The sequence below is a fragment of the Triticum aestivum genome, chromosome 4D, assembly GCF_018294505.1.
Source record: "Triticum aestivum cultivar Chinese Spring chromosome 4D, IWGSC CS RefSeq v2.1, whole genome shotgun sequence".
Lineage (NCBI taxonomy): Eukaryota > Viridiplantae > Streptophyta > Magnoliopsida > Poales > Poaceae > Triticum > Triticum aestivum.
The window spans coordinates 501,635,254-501,649,659 of NC_057805.1; the positions used below are offsets into that span (position 1 = coordinate 501,635,254).

The 14,406-nt window shown below is 43.1% G+C and overlaps 1 protein-coding gene across 1 annotated transcript; it reads left to right on the forward strand.

Annotated features, from left to right (window-relative positions):
- Positions 1 to 11,592: 11,592 nt before the first annotated feature.
- Positions 11,593 to 12,356, forward strand: LOC123100605 (flowering-promoting factor 1-like protein 5). The gene has a single exon (XM_044522507.1). It carries the CDS (start codon positions 11,603 to 11,605, stop codon positions 12,032 to 12,034), a length of 432 nt encoding a protein of 143 aa, XP_044378442.1. The 5' UTR covers positions 11,593 to 11,602; the 3' UTR covers positions 12,035 to 12,356.
- The last annotated feature ends 2,050 nt before the right edge of the window (positions 12,357 to 14,406 follow it).

The window sequence follows — 14,406 nt, forward strand, 5'->3', positions numbered from 1 at the left end:
GGGGGGGGGGGGCGCTGGGCAGCTGCGGAGTGAAAAAGGTGAAGCGACGGGGAGTGGGGATTTTTACTCCAACTATGCATGGTTGAGTATATTTAAGGGTCATGGCGGACGTGGAGTAAAAATTAACCTCGTCTAACCATTATAACAGTTCGGTTAGATGCACGTTAAAGAAGAAAACATAAATTTATCCTCCTCTGTCCGTTTACAAGAGATTGGTTAGAGATGCTCTAAGCACCCTTTGGGGTGGCTGCTCATACTCCGCTATCTGCACGTTAGATTTTTCAGCCAATGCGTACGTCTTTTGTCAAGCGACGGTAGTTGGGCTGGCCCAACTCCCAGTTATTTCTCTGTTTCTTTCCTTCCCCCACTACTTCGGCCACTGCCTGCTTCTTTCGTTCTTTCATTGTTTATTTTGATGTTTTAAATAAATTTCTTCTTTAAAATATAAATAAGGAAATTTTGATCTTAAAACCAGAAAAGAAGAATCAATACTAATATCTCATCAAATGTTTATGGATTCAAAAAATATTCACGTATTCAAATTATTGTTCATCAAACTCAATTTTTATGGATTCAAAAATTGTTCATCCAATTCAAAAAATGTTCACGCATTACAATTGTTTTTTAATTCAAAATTAGTTCAGAATATTAAAAAATTGTTCATGGCATCAAGAAATGTTCATGAACAAAAATAAATCGGTACTATTAGGAAAAGAATGGGCAGCCATCTTCATGGAAAAAAAACTTGATTTATTGATAGCAGGAAGCACAATGATATTAGAAAAATCTACAGTATGTTCAAGCTGAATAGATATACTGATCTTCACATTTCAGCAACCATAAAGCAAAATCTACAGTAAGGTCAAGCTCAATAGCAAGAAAGCACTGTACACATTATTCTATAGTACTAGTGCATGTGTGATGCAAAATTGTTATGCCAACCACAAGAACAACACCGTACACATTATCAGTGCATGTGTGATGCAAAATTGTTATGCCAACCACAAGAACAACACAGAAAACATCATCCAAATATCTGGTGGTATGATAGCAATAACACATTGAACATGTAATAACGAAGACCAGCGATAGTAGCGGAAAACATTTTAACCAAAAAAAAAGAAACATGAATGCCGACGCTTGGTCTTCACTGAGAAGATCTAATAGTGAGTCTTCTTCCTCTTATTGGTAGGAACATCCAAGTCAATCTTGTTCAGGTCGAACTTTGTCATATTGTGTGCAACTAGCTAACGAAACTGGGTAATACTTCCTTGGCATAGAGAAAGTGCTAGAAGATCTAACATGATACATATCAAAGAATTCGCAAAACAAAAAAAATTAGCAGTGATGGCGAAAAGAAGTTGCAAAACATACTTGATCAAACTCTTTCATGCATTTCCCATCCCATGAATCCATGTACAACATGTTGTACAGAGCACAGTCGTGGTTGTACAATGTCCAAAAACAAATATGGAAAATAAACACTTGAAAAGAATAAATGAAGACAAAGTACAAGTAAGATAAAAATGAAAAGTATAGTAAAAACTTACAAGAATTTTGATAACTTGCGTGTTTATCTGCAAGGGATAGTTCTCGAGAGAAATACGGGCAAAGTTCTCAATATTTTTTAAAATTGGACTATGATAACTTGAATAATTGGCCAATGGTAATCCGAATAAAGAAGAGAAGAATAGACAAATAAGTAAAGAAGAAACTTGAGTTGCAACACTAGTGTGTTTATATTTGATCGATAGTAGATTTGCAATACATTTGTGGATGAGAGCTAATTAACATCAGCGGAATAGCAAAGGAAACATGAATAACAACAAATTCAGGATATGTTTGAGATAAATACAATAGTGAGAGCTGTAGGGAATTACCTAAACCCACCAGAGGAACAAACTTACAGTAAAAATCTTGTAGTACTCAATAGAAACCTGCACACGCACAGATTACTGGTAAAACAATTAGATCTGAACATAACAACCATGTGATCTACCACACTACTATGCCTATTGCTAGGAAATGACTGACAAACATCACAAAAATTTCACGTTCACTAGTAGGGAAACCCTTATAGGTGAAGATAGTTAGTGGCAATGTCACAAAATTAGCTGCTGCTGGTAAATTTTCAAAATACCACTGGCGTGCGGCATTTCGTGGCTGCTACTGATAGTACATCACGAGTAGTGAGCGGATATCTCAACACATCACTAGTAGGCAGGTCCCAATTGTCCGACCCGCCAGGTAGTTTTAGTGGTGTTGTACATAGTAACACATCATCAGTACACAAATTATTAGTGGTGTGGGCAGCTCTACCAGCGCCACAAGAGTCAGATGGGTCCTACCAGCCATGTGATATTCTAGCCCCCATTTATTAGTGGCGTTGGCTCATGGCCCTAGTAGCATTTGGGAAGGAGGCAATGCCACTAATGACAACCACTATCAGTGGCATTGCCTGGCCTTACCAGTGTCACCAGAGTCAAATGGGTCCCACCAGCCACGCGATATACTGGGCCCATTTATTAGTGGTGTTGGCTCATTGACTCTAGTAGCGTTTCGGAATGCGGCTACACCACTAATAACTTCTAAACATAATGTGATGGCACTGGTGTGAAACTAAACAAGTTTCGAGTTCATATCGTCTCGCATGCTTTCACTCATGGGATCGAATCCATTCCATATTCCCATTGTGGTTTCCTCCACATTGAAGAGAGAATTAATTTTCGCGAATGCCCATCCCCATTCCACTACAAATACCATGGCAAACGTTCGATCAGGAGCACATTCTCACATTTCCCCCCTCATTTTCCTCACCAACGAAAGCGCAGAAGAAGCTTGCTGGAGAACACAATGGCTGCCAACAACAACAATATTGTTCGGGTGGTGCCAAACTTGTTCGCCAACTTGTCATGGGTTCACGCGGAGACGAAAAATGTCCTGTTGCTGAACCATGAGCAGGCAGTTCAGAATGTTTTGTAGATGGTGTTTCCGGACAAACGCTACTACAACGTCATCCCCTGGAAGGATGACTCAATCTTTGTCCAATTCCTCTATACAAGTTGTGTGAAGAAGGCCCAAGGTCACGTGTGGGGCAGCGGCCCTCGAGACAGTGACCTTCTACTCCGCCCGTACTATGTCAAGGACAGCATGTCTCTCGCATCAAAGAAATGGGTCCAACACTGAAGAAAACTGGTAAAGAAACGCATAAAATAGGAAAAAAAAACCCGCATGAAAGGTTCTATAGATGGGTTTCCAAGACCGCTTTAATTGGTTGCCCACTTAGGCGAGTGTGCCCGAGTGCTAGAGGCGAGGTGGCGCAGGAGCTATATGTCACTCGTATCAAGACGTATTACGTCTCGATTTGGCTGACCCATTCCTGTAGCATCGGGTTGACTGTTTTCCACGGTTTTACACTAGGTCTCTTCTGTTTTTCTTCGGGTTTTTTGTTATTCTTTTTCATTTTCTTTATTTTTCTTTGTTTCTTTCTCAATTTTCATTGGTTTTCTTCGATTTTCACTTTGTTCCACTGTTTTCTTCGGTTTACTTTGTTTTTTTTCTTTTTTTTCAAAACATGTTAATTTTTTCACAGACAGTGTACATTTTTTGTATACATCAAGAACATTCTTTTATATATGTTTAAGCAATTTTTCAATACATGATTAAATTTTTTGAAAAAAAATAGATTTTACGTCTACAACTTTCGTATACGTGAAGAATTTTTTTATACATGTTTACCAATTGTTAAGTACGTCATTAACATTTTGGTATAATATATGTTTTTTATGTCTAATTTTTTTATACACGTTGTAGATTTTTTGTATAATTATGACACATTATTTTTTCATGTTTCACATTTTTAAAATATACCAGTAACATTGATATCTATACCCCTATATAGTGTGCGAATAACTTTGAAAGTTGGTCGTTGGATGAAGCCAATCCGACGGTACAGAGATGGCAAATCTGAGCACTACTGGCCGTTGGATATCATCTATATTCCACCAGATTCTGGCACATGTACAATCTAGAAGACTCCATGGTTGAACTTAAGCATAATGCACAAACCTCAAAACACAAGCACTTCTCCTTTGTTCTAGAATCTTCCAAATCTGAATTGCCCAAACTTTTTTTTTCTAAATGAATTGTCACAGTTTGATTTTGAATGAGATGAACTATAAGAATTAAATGAACATCTACATCATGCATATATGACTCAAAGCTTACATACTATAGTGTGGTATTTATTCATAATTTGGTTACCAAATCTCATACGTGCAATGCACGTGTACCTAACTAGTAATTTATGTTTCTTGTCTACGTTTTTGATATACATTGTACATTTTTCTTATACATAAGGAATAATTTTGATACACGTTTAACACTTTTTAAATACAATGATTTTTGTCAGATACATGTTTTATTACTACTTTTTTTCATAAAGATCATGCATTTTTCATATACATTTGAACCATTAATTTTTATTCGTTTACCATTTTGAAAATTCATGTTTAATATTTTTTGCAAACTCATGTTTTGCACTTTGTTTTCGAATACATGTTATACATTGTTTTTTCAAATATGCATTGATATTTTTCAAATGCTATCAACAATTTTTTTAAAGTGGCACAATTTGTTTTTAAAACATAAGTAAGTTTTATTGGAATATATGTATTTTAGAATTTTGTGAAATGTTAAACAAAAGTAAAAAAAAGGAAAAATAAGGGGGGAAATGAAACAGAGTGTATAAATGCACAAACCTGCTACTGAGAGTCTGAGACATAGTGGTGCCCGCGAGGTGGAGCTAAGTCTCGCTCTAAGCGAGATATAGTTCCCCTGGCATAAAAGAGCGACGTAGCCTGCTACTTGGAAGAATTCCAGCAAAGCCGAGTGGCAACGTTATGTACACCCCCCGTGGGTCAGCCATCTGGGCACCTCCTGTGCGAACATTCATTCACTTTGAGCAATTTTCTTTCGCATAGGTTCCCCTTCTTTTGGAAAACCTGTTGGTAGAAATTATAGACTTCCAAAATAACATAAATTGGAAGTAAAAAATGATCACAAAATTATTAGTTTGCATTATTTATTTTTTCTTCAATTTTAGATAGTATTATTGTTTTTTTAAAAATGTCCATGAACTTTAACTAGTGATCTCAATTGTCTTTTAAAAATCTATGAAATTTAAAATGTTCATATGTTCTTAAAAAAATTACGAATTGAGAAAAAGTTAAACTGAAATATGTTAGGACATATATTAAAATATTAATGTATTTTCAAAACTTGATTTAGAATTTTAATAATCATGAAAAAATTATAGGTAATTGTTAAAAAGTAATCATTAATTTTTAAAAACATAAAAATAGACAAGAGGAAGAAACCAAAGAAAACTGGCTAAAGAAAACAAGGAAAAATATACTAGAAAACAAAAAACCTGAAGAAGAAAACTAACAAAAGGAAACAAGGGAAAAGATCACACCAAGAACGGAAAGGTAACTGCTCATCGCTCGCTCGCTTCTGTTAGTTGGATCAGCCCACGAGTGCGTGAAATATGTAACACTAACTTGTCGGACCAGGTTCATGTCGGCAAGGTCTGAGAGTGATCTAATGCATTTTTGTGTCGTTCTTGAGCCTCCATTGAGGCACATGTGCCACACAAGCAGGGTGTGATGGATTGACCAAGACGGCTGGCCCAAGCCCAATACGATTCGAGGCTTGACATAACCATGCACTGCTGACCCGACCCAGCGCAAGTCCCAATTCTAGCTCTTCTTCGCAACAACTATTCTCCTCTCTGACTCACATGTGTCAACCCATTACTATACCATGTGTCCTCTTGTTGTCACCATGAAAGCAACCACCATAAAAAGACTACACCAACATAATTTTGAGCCATGTGTTCCCCACTTGTTGATTCATTACCTTTGCCGGTAGAACGAAATCAGAAATTAAATACCAGTTTGTTACCTCAGCCCATCCCTCACATCGCCCCCCAAGGGACACTCGGGGGAAACTAGGTTTTCTCCATGTCATTGTGCCCTTCTCTCCCTTTGCCATCGTTGTCACCCAAATAGCTACCAGGAATCTCGCACATAGCCACCAAGGGTGACGGCGAGGTCTTCGGCCGTTCCTCTTCTCAGGCAAGGACCCAGGGATCAGAGGCAGCGGACTCGGTGGTGAGGGTTGCACCCTTCCGGTGGCAGAGGGCATTTGCTATAATGTCGACTTCCGTCTCCTCTCTATTGTGACCACAGAGAGGCTGGGTGGGAGTTGAGCTGGGAGCTATGTCTGGGGAAAATTTTGGACGATGGTGATGACCATTGATGTCTAAGACGTTTAGGGTGCCATATCCTCCCTTGGAGACAACTTTGAGATGCATGCCCTCTCTCCTCCTTCCCCTGTGCTCGGGTGAAAACCCTAAATCCTTGGGATTTGTCGGTAGCGCTGCTGCTACATCGTCCGCTCCTCCAAGGCACCATCTTATTGTGGGGTGATGTATGTGCAATTGTGAACTCGTAGGTTCCTTCGGGGGCTTGATTTGAATTTCGTGGGGCATAGTACCAATAAAAATTTGGTTCCTCCTCAGACGATGTGCTCTTCTCCCCCTAGTGGTCTAGATTGCCTGACGGCACAATACCCTTGAGCCTAGGGAGAGAGGATCGGGTTCCCTCTCCGGCGATAGCAACATAGTAGTGGGGATGAGTGCCAGCGATTCTGGCTAGCTCTGGCGTGGCTTCATGAATTTGTTACTCAATTTTTTGGCTGTGTCATCGGTGGCGATCTTGTTCTATTGCACGCATCCTCAGTGTGATTTGCTTTGTGGGCGATGACGATTGTGCTCTCTTTGTGTGGCGAGGTGGTCATGCTTGATGTTGCATATCCTTGGTAGCTAGTCTAATATCCGTGCGTGCTCTTGGGTGAGCTGTTCTACCTTGCCGCATGCGAGGCCCTTTGAACTAGGGTGAGAAGAAATGGATCTTCTTCGATGGTGGGGTGGAAGGAAAACGTCTCACCAAATGGGAGCGGACCAAGGCATGATCTTCTTCTGATGGCATGACTTCCCCTCAAGACTTCATCTATCCCTCTGGTTCCACCGCATTGGTGGTCGAGGCTTAGACATTGTTCCTTTTGCTTTCCTGTTCGTAGTCTATTAGCTTTCCTCTAGCAGTTTTTATCTGTCGCGTGGGATTACATCCCCTATTTCCTATCTTTTGGTTGAGAATTGTGATTGGCTCTCGCCTCCGGGTCCGGCCCCTGTTCTACAAAAAACTATTTAGGCCAACTCCAACACACGACCCCAAATGGTTCGGCTGCATCCGTTTGGGGGGGGGGGGGGGTAAATGGACAGAACCGGCCACCCAACGCACGGGAGCAAATGGACCGTTGTCCGTTTGGTCCGCTTTCCACCCATTCCCGGCCCAAAGCTGGGCCACGTTTGTGGCCGAACGAACACGCGCGGACGGGCGCGACGCACGCCCTAGTCCCCCTGGCTTGCCCGTTGGGGACACATCCACTTTTATCTTCCCCTTCTCTTCCCTCCGACCAACGCCCTCCGCCCCCGTTGTCGTCTGATACGTCTCCAACGTATCTATAATTTTTTTATTGTTCCATGCTGTTATATTATCATTCTTGGATGTTTTACAATCATTTTATAGCAACTTTATATCATTTTTTGGGACTAACCTATTGACACAGTGCCCAGTGCCAGTTCCTATTTTTTCCTTGTGTTTTACTTCGCAGAAAATCAATACCAAACGAAGTCCAAACGCAGCAAAACTTTTTGGAGAATTTTTCTGGACCAGAAGGAACACGATGGGCCGAAGAAGTACCAGAGGGAGGCTCCGAGGGGAGCACAACCCACCTGGGTGCGCCTGGGGGCCCAGGCACGCCCTGGTTGGTTGAGCCCACCTCGGCCGCCTCCCGCACCGACTCTTCGCTCTATAAATACCCCGAAAATTCAAAAACCCTAGGGGAGTCGATGAAACACAATTCCAGTTGCCGCAAGTTTCACAATCACCAGATCCAATCTAGACACCATCACGGAGGGGTTCATCATCCTTATTGGTGTCTCTCCGATGACGCATGAGTAGTTCATTGTAGACCTTCAGGTCCATAGTTAGTAGCTAGATGGCTTCCTCTCTCTCTCTCTCTCTCTCTCTCTCTCTCTCTTCTGATTCTCAATACAATGGTCTCTTGGAGATCTATTTGATGTAACTCTTTTTGCGGTGTGTTTGTTGGGATTCGATGAACTTTGATTTTATGATAAGATCTATTTTATCCATGAAAGTTATCTGAGTCTTCTTTTGATCTCTTAATATGCATGATTATTTATGGCCTCGTATTTCTTCTTTGAATCTTTGGTTTAGTTAGGACGACTAGATTGATTTTTCTTGCCATTGGAAGAGGTGCTTTGTGATTGGTTCGGTCGTGCGGGGTTCTTTCCCAGTGACTGAAGGGGCAGCAAGACACGTATTGATTGTTGCCATTATGGATAACAAGATGGTGTCTATACCTACATGAATAGATCTTGTCTACATCATATCATCGTTCTTATTGCATTACTCCGTTTTTCCATGAACTTAGTACACTAGATGCATGCTGGATAGCGGTCGATGTGTGGAGTAATATTAGTAGATTGCAGGCAGGAGTCGGTGTACTAATCTTGGACGTGATACCTATATATTGGTCATTACCTGGATATCGTCATGATTATTTGAACTTCTATCAATTGCCCAACAGTAATTTATTTACCCGCCGTATTGCTATCTTTCTTGAGAGAAGCCACTAGTGAAATCTACGGCCCCCGGATCTATTCTTTATCATATTTGCTTTCCGATCTATTATTTGCCACTTTTATTTTCAAATCTATTATTTCAAAAACCAAAAAAATACCTTGTTGAATTTTTTTTGTTATTTATTTTATTTCGCGTTTTCGCGAGATCTAATTATCCAATCTACTACAAACCAATCTATCTTTTACCCGGGAGGGATTGACAACCCCTCTTACATGTTGTGTTGCAAGTATTTATTTTTTGTGTGCAGGTACCGTTTACATAGTGTTGCTTGGTTCTCCTACTGATTTGATAACCCTAATCTCATCATTGAGGGAAATACCTACCGTAGTTGTGCTGCATCATCCCTTCCTCTTCAGGGAAAATACTGATGCGGACATCAGCCATCATCGCGGCCGCCACCCCCGTTCCTGGCCGCGTTGCCTTCCATCAAGGCCGTCCACTCCACAACCACGCCATGTGATAGCCGCCCCACGCCCGCGTTTCGGTAGAGTTTTATGTCGGTGTTCATGGTTCCTTGTTGCCGGTGGGAGAGAAGCTACGGCCGTCGGCGCTGACCGCCGACCCCAACAACTTCCGGCAGACGCTGCATTTGCCGCCGGGAGCCCACCCCACCAACACCAACCTTGCTTCGCTTCATCGACTTGCTCTTTTCGGCCACGGCTCCACCACAAATGCAAGGTTTTCGACGCGTTTCTCACAAGGTATCATGGATAGGGGGGATGATTTTTTCTTTCACAACTACATTTGTTCATCGGATGATTCGTCCTCGGATGATGAAGAGATTGTGGTGGCTGCATGGTCGTCCCCAACCACCTTAATAGGAAGTGGCCTCGGTTTAGAGGATCAATCCCCGGCCATGTTCCGCCTTGAATCGCAATAGGGAGAGAGGCCACACCCTTCTCTATGCCGATTACTTTGAGAATAACGCTCTCTTCAAACCACACAAATTTCGACGCCGCTTCCGTATGGCAAGACATGTGTTCAATCGTATTCGGGAGAGAGTGGTAGCATATGACCCATACTTTGAGTGCAAAGAGAATTCCCTTGGCAAGCTTGGCTTCTCTTCTTACCAAAAATGCACTGTGGCTATTCGCATGCTTGCATATGGAATTTCGGGTCATCTTGTGGATGAGTATGTTCGTATGAGTGAGTCCACATGTCTTCTCTCGATGTATAGTTTCTACAAGGCCGTGGTGGCAGTGTTTGGCCCTGAGTACCTGAGAGAGTCAACTGCCGCTGATTCAGAGAGGTTGTTGGCGATCAATGCCGAGAGGGGCTTTTCGGGCATGCTTGAACTGTCCATTTCCTTGGCAGGGGCAATACAAGGGGCATGTGAATGCTACTGTCATACTTGAAGCGGTGGCTTCATAAGATCTGTGAATATGGCATTCTTTCTTCGGAATGGCTGGTTCTCACAATGATATCAGTATTCTTCAACGTTCTCCAGTGTTTGCCAGGCTTGCAGAAGGCCACTGCCCGGAGGTCAATTTTGAGATCAATGGCCACCAGTACAACAAGGGATATTACCTTGCTGATGGTATCTATCCAGAGTGGTCCACTCTTGTGAAGACCATACCCAATCCACAAGAAGAGAAGAGACAGATGTTTTCCTAAATGCAGGAGAGTGCTAGGAAGGATGTGGAGCGTGCTTTCGGTGTGCTTCAGTCTTGATGGGGTATCGTTCGTAACCCTGCATTGACATGGAGCACTCAGAAGATTTGGGAGGTGATGACTGCTAGTGTGATCATGTACAACATGATCGTGAAGGATGAGCGTGATGATAGCATCTAACGAACAAGGGTTTGATTTTCATGGCGAAAATGTTGAGCATGAGCAGCCACCTCCTGCAACCTTCGAACAGTTTATTCATTTTTATCGTGAATGGCGTGATTGGCATACTCATGTCCAGCTCCAGAATAACTTGGTTGAGCACATGTGGACTCACATTCACAACTAGTAGATCTACCAGTTACTTTTCATGCAAATAAATTTTGATTGGGTTGTAAAGACTATTTCATAGTATTGTTTTTATTTCAATTGGGTTGTAAGATATTTCAGATGTGAAACTATTTGCTATGTTTGATTTGAACTATTTACTATGATTCATTTTAGTATGCTTGTGTTGGACGCACGGACGAGATGCGACCGAAATGTGTGCACAGCCGTCACATCTAAAAGTCCGGGCGGACGCGGCCCCATTGTCACCCCCAAACGGATGAAAAACGGACGAAACAGACGTCCGGTTGGGGTTGTGCGTTGGAGTTGGCCTTGGTTTTCAAGCAGCCGATAAATCTAAAAATTGGAAATAGCGTAGCTGTTAAAGATCTCTCACAATCAAACAAAGAAATGAACAAAAGAATTGTCCTTTGACACAGCTGTGCGGTGGTCACGGGAAATGGCAACATATAGCGGCGCACCGGGTATGGCCGAGAGTGTCGGCAACGACTAGATTGCAGGAGAGCTAAACAGCGGCGACGGCGGCGGCGGCAAGATGGACAAGTGACAAGCCGACAGAGAGAGCGACGAGGCAAAGAGGCGCCAGATACATGCACTTGCGACTTGCGATTGCGAGCATGTCGTCCAACTCCAACGCATGTGTGCAAGTACAGAGCACCGGCGCCTCAACGGCCAGACTTGACAACACTCTGCTGCGTCGGGAGATACTCACGTAAGACGTAACGTCAGCCTCCACTCTCGCCGGACGAACATTCTTTTCCCACACTGAAAAGACGGGAGAGGCTAAAACCAGCCGCAACTATTTCAAAAGAGGAGCACCCGAATAGGCAAATCATCCAGAATCTCGACCCTAGATGGTGCACTTGTCTACCGCGCGAGCAACGCTGGAATATATATATGCACCACCCCTGCTGATCGATAGCGTGCGCACATCTCAGCCAGCTAGAGAAGGGATGTCTGGTTCCGGCTCGGGCTCCGGCGTGTGGGTGTTCAAGAACGGCGTGATGCAGCTGCAGCCGGAGCAGCCGGCGGCGGGCCGGAAGGCGCTGCTCTACGTGCCCACCGGCGAGAAGATGACGTCGCTGGAGCTACTGGAACGCCGCCTGGGAGCGCACGGCTGGGAGCGCTACTACGAGAACCGCGACATCGTGCAGCTCCACCGCCGCGACGGCGGCATCGACCTCATCTCCCTCCCGCGGGACTTCACCAAGTTCCGCTCCACCCACATGTACGACGTCGTCCTCAAGAACCGCGACAGCTTCAAGGTCGTCGACGTCCCAAGTTAATTGACCCACTACACTCCATCATCAACGTCGCCTTCGATCTCTTATGCGACTATATGTGTGTGTGCTATACATACTCCACTCCTAAGTACTTTTGTATTTGCTTAAGGCGTGAAATCAGGGCGGAACGCATCAAGGCATGCATGCATTACGTCTGTGCCGTAGTAAATTGCAATTGTACGCGTGTGCATGGTTTGTAGAAGGGTAGAGAGGGAGATGGTGGAATTGTTGATGCATTGTTTGAGCATCGTGGGCATATATTATATTGTAGTACAATGACCAACTTAAAGTATAAGACAAAATAGAATAAAATCCTACATTATCCTATCTTTCCTAATAATTATAATACTCAACATGGTTGTGGGCTTGAAGGGTGACAGCCTTCGTTAGCTAGCTGTTGCACATTTGATGGTCATATTCAGACAACAAATTATATTGACAATTTTAAATTATATTTCAACCATGACTTAAACTAATAAAATATAAATTATACATAGCAAAAGTAATATCATTGAACACTTTGAACGAGTCAAATAATATAATTTTTGGTGACATGTATTAACATTTTTCTAGCCAAATATGTGGTCAAATTTTGACCCAAAATATGATGAGACTAATAAACCCGGATGCAGGCAGTATTTATTAGAGTTCAACAGTATATCAATCTTCAACATTAAAGTATGACAAAAAAAATTATAACAAGCCATAACTGGTACACATAAGGATATATGCCTACATACACAGCCTATTGTTGGACTGTCATTCAAACCGGATGTACGTATCCCCTGCTACCACATATCATACTTTTGCTGATCATGTGTCCGCCTATTTGCATATACGTTGATCAAATGGTTAATTATCTCTAACTATATCTATGTTTATGCAATGCGGATTAAATAGTTATTCAGTTCTTTTGCATATAATGATTTCCCACTATTTTTCTCGGCATGTTCCGCTTTTGATTTCCATTGCACGCGGCTAGGACCCCGACCAAGGCATTGCGGTTCTGCTAAGATAGAAGTTTAAGGGTATGATATACTACTACTGCTTCAAAAAAAGTACAATACATAAGTATGATGTTAGAGCGATCCTATCAGAGTAGCCAAAATGGTTCGATCGTTATTAGAATTGTCAATATGATAATTTTGATCCAAAATTACACTCCAGTAGAGTCGTGTTGTATAACCCTAGATCGGCATAATTTATGCAAGGCGCTCCATATCAAGCCTGTGAGCCTCCATAGCCAAAATGGTTCGATCGTTATAAGAATTGTCAATACGATGATTTTGATCCAAAATTACACTCCAGTAGAGTCGTGTTGTATAACTCTAGATCGGCATAATTTATGCCAGGCACTCCATATCAAGCCTGTGAGCCTTCATATTTGGAGGCCATACGTGAGATTAGTTTGGAGGGTGCGCCATCCGCCAACCACTCATGTGGGAGAGAAGTTTTACCTCCTGCTCGTCCTTCTTTGAGGCCCAACTCCTCTAACCGCCAATGCCGTAGACATCCCACCTCCTCCATGGCATTGGGAAGCGAGCCGACTAATGGCAGACCCCGCGTGCCCAACTGCTCATGTCCCTTCCCACCATGTTTTACCATCATCCCCCAACATAAAAAGCCAGTCATTCTTTCTCTTCACCCCACCATCCTTGCCTCACAAAGCTCCTCTTTCTCTCCACTTTCACCATCCCGATTGCCACTCGGCAGGACTGGGTTCGTCTCTCGCAGGAGAAGCAACAACTTGTCAATGAGGAGGAAGCAGCGATGGAAACCGCTGAAATCATTGAGGAGGAGGAGTGGATTGACCCGACGCGGAGGAGGCCGCAAAGGAGGATCCCACCCTCCACAATGAGTGGCCGGATTCTAATCCCCAAACGAACGTCGTTGTTTGGTATGTCAAGCATGGCTACGAGCAGACCCTGTATGGGTAGGAGAGGTCTCGCCCACACAACTTGTCATATCCAAAACCACGTGCTCGCAATCGCCTCAATGTTAAGGAGGAACGGGATGAGCGCTACACCGCCTACGCGTCTCGGTCGCCCGCCCAGGCGAAAAATTTGTGTAGACCGTTGCTGGGCAGAGGCTATCGCTCGAAACGAACTTCGTCGTATGGCTCCAATACAAGGAAGCACATGTGGATTTCGCATTGGATCCAGTGCGCGTCAGATGGCACCAATTCAATGCCAAGATGGTTCGATCCGAGGAGACGAATCATGCAATATTGGGGTTGTCACCCTTGAAAAAGCGTGTCCAACCTCCACCGCACGGGATAGGAATGAGACCAAGAAGAGGTCGTCGGACCATCACACCGTTACGCATAGAGGACAAATGGACTCATCACATATGCATGTGCCTCGTGTACTGCATTC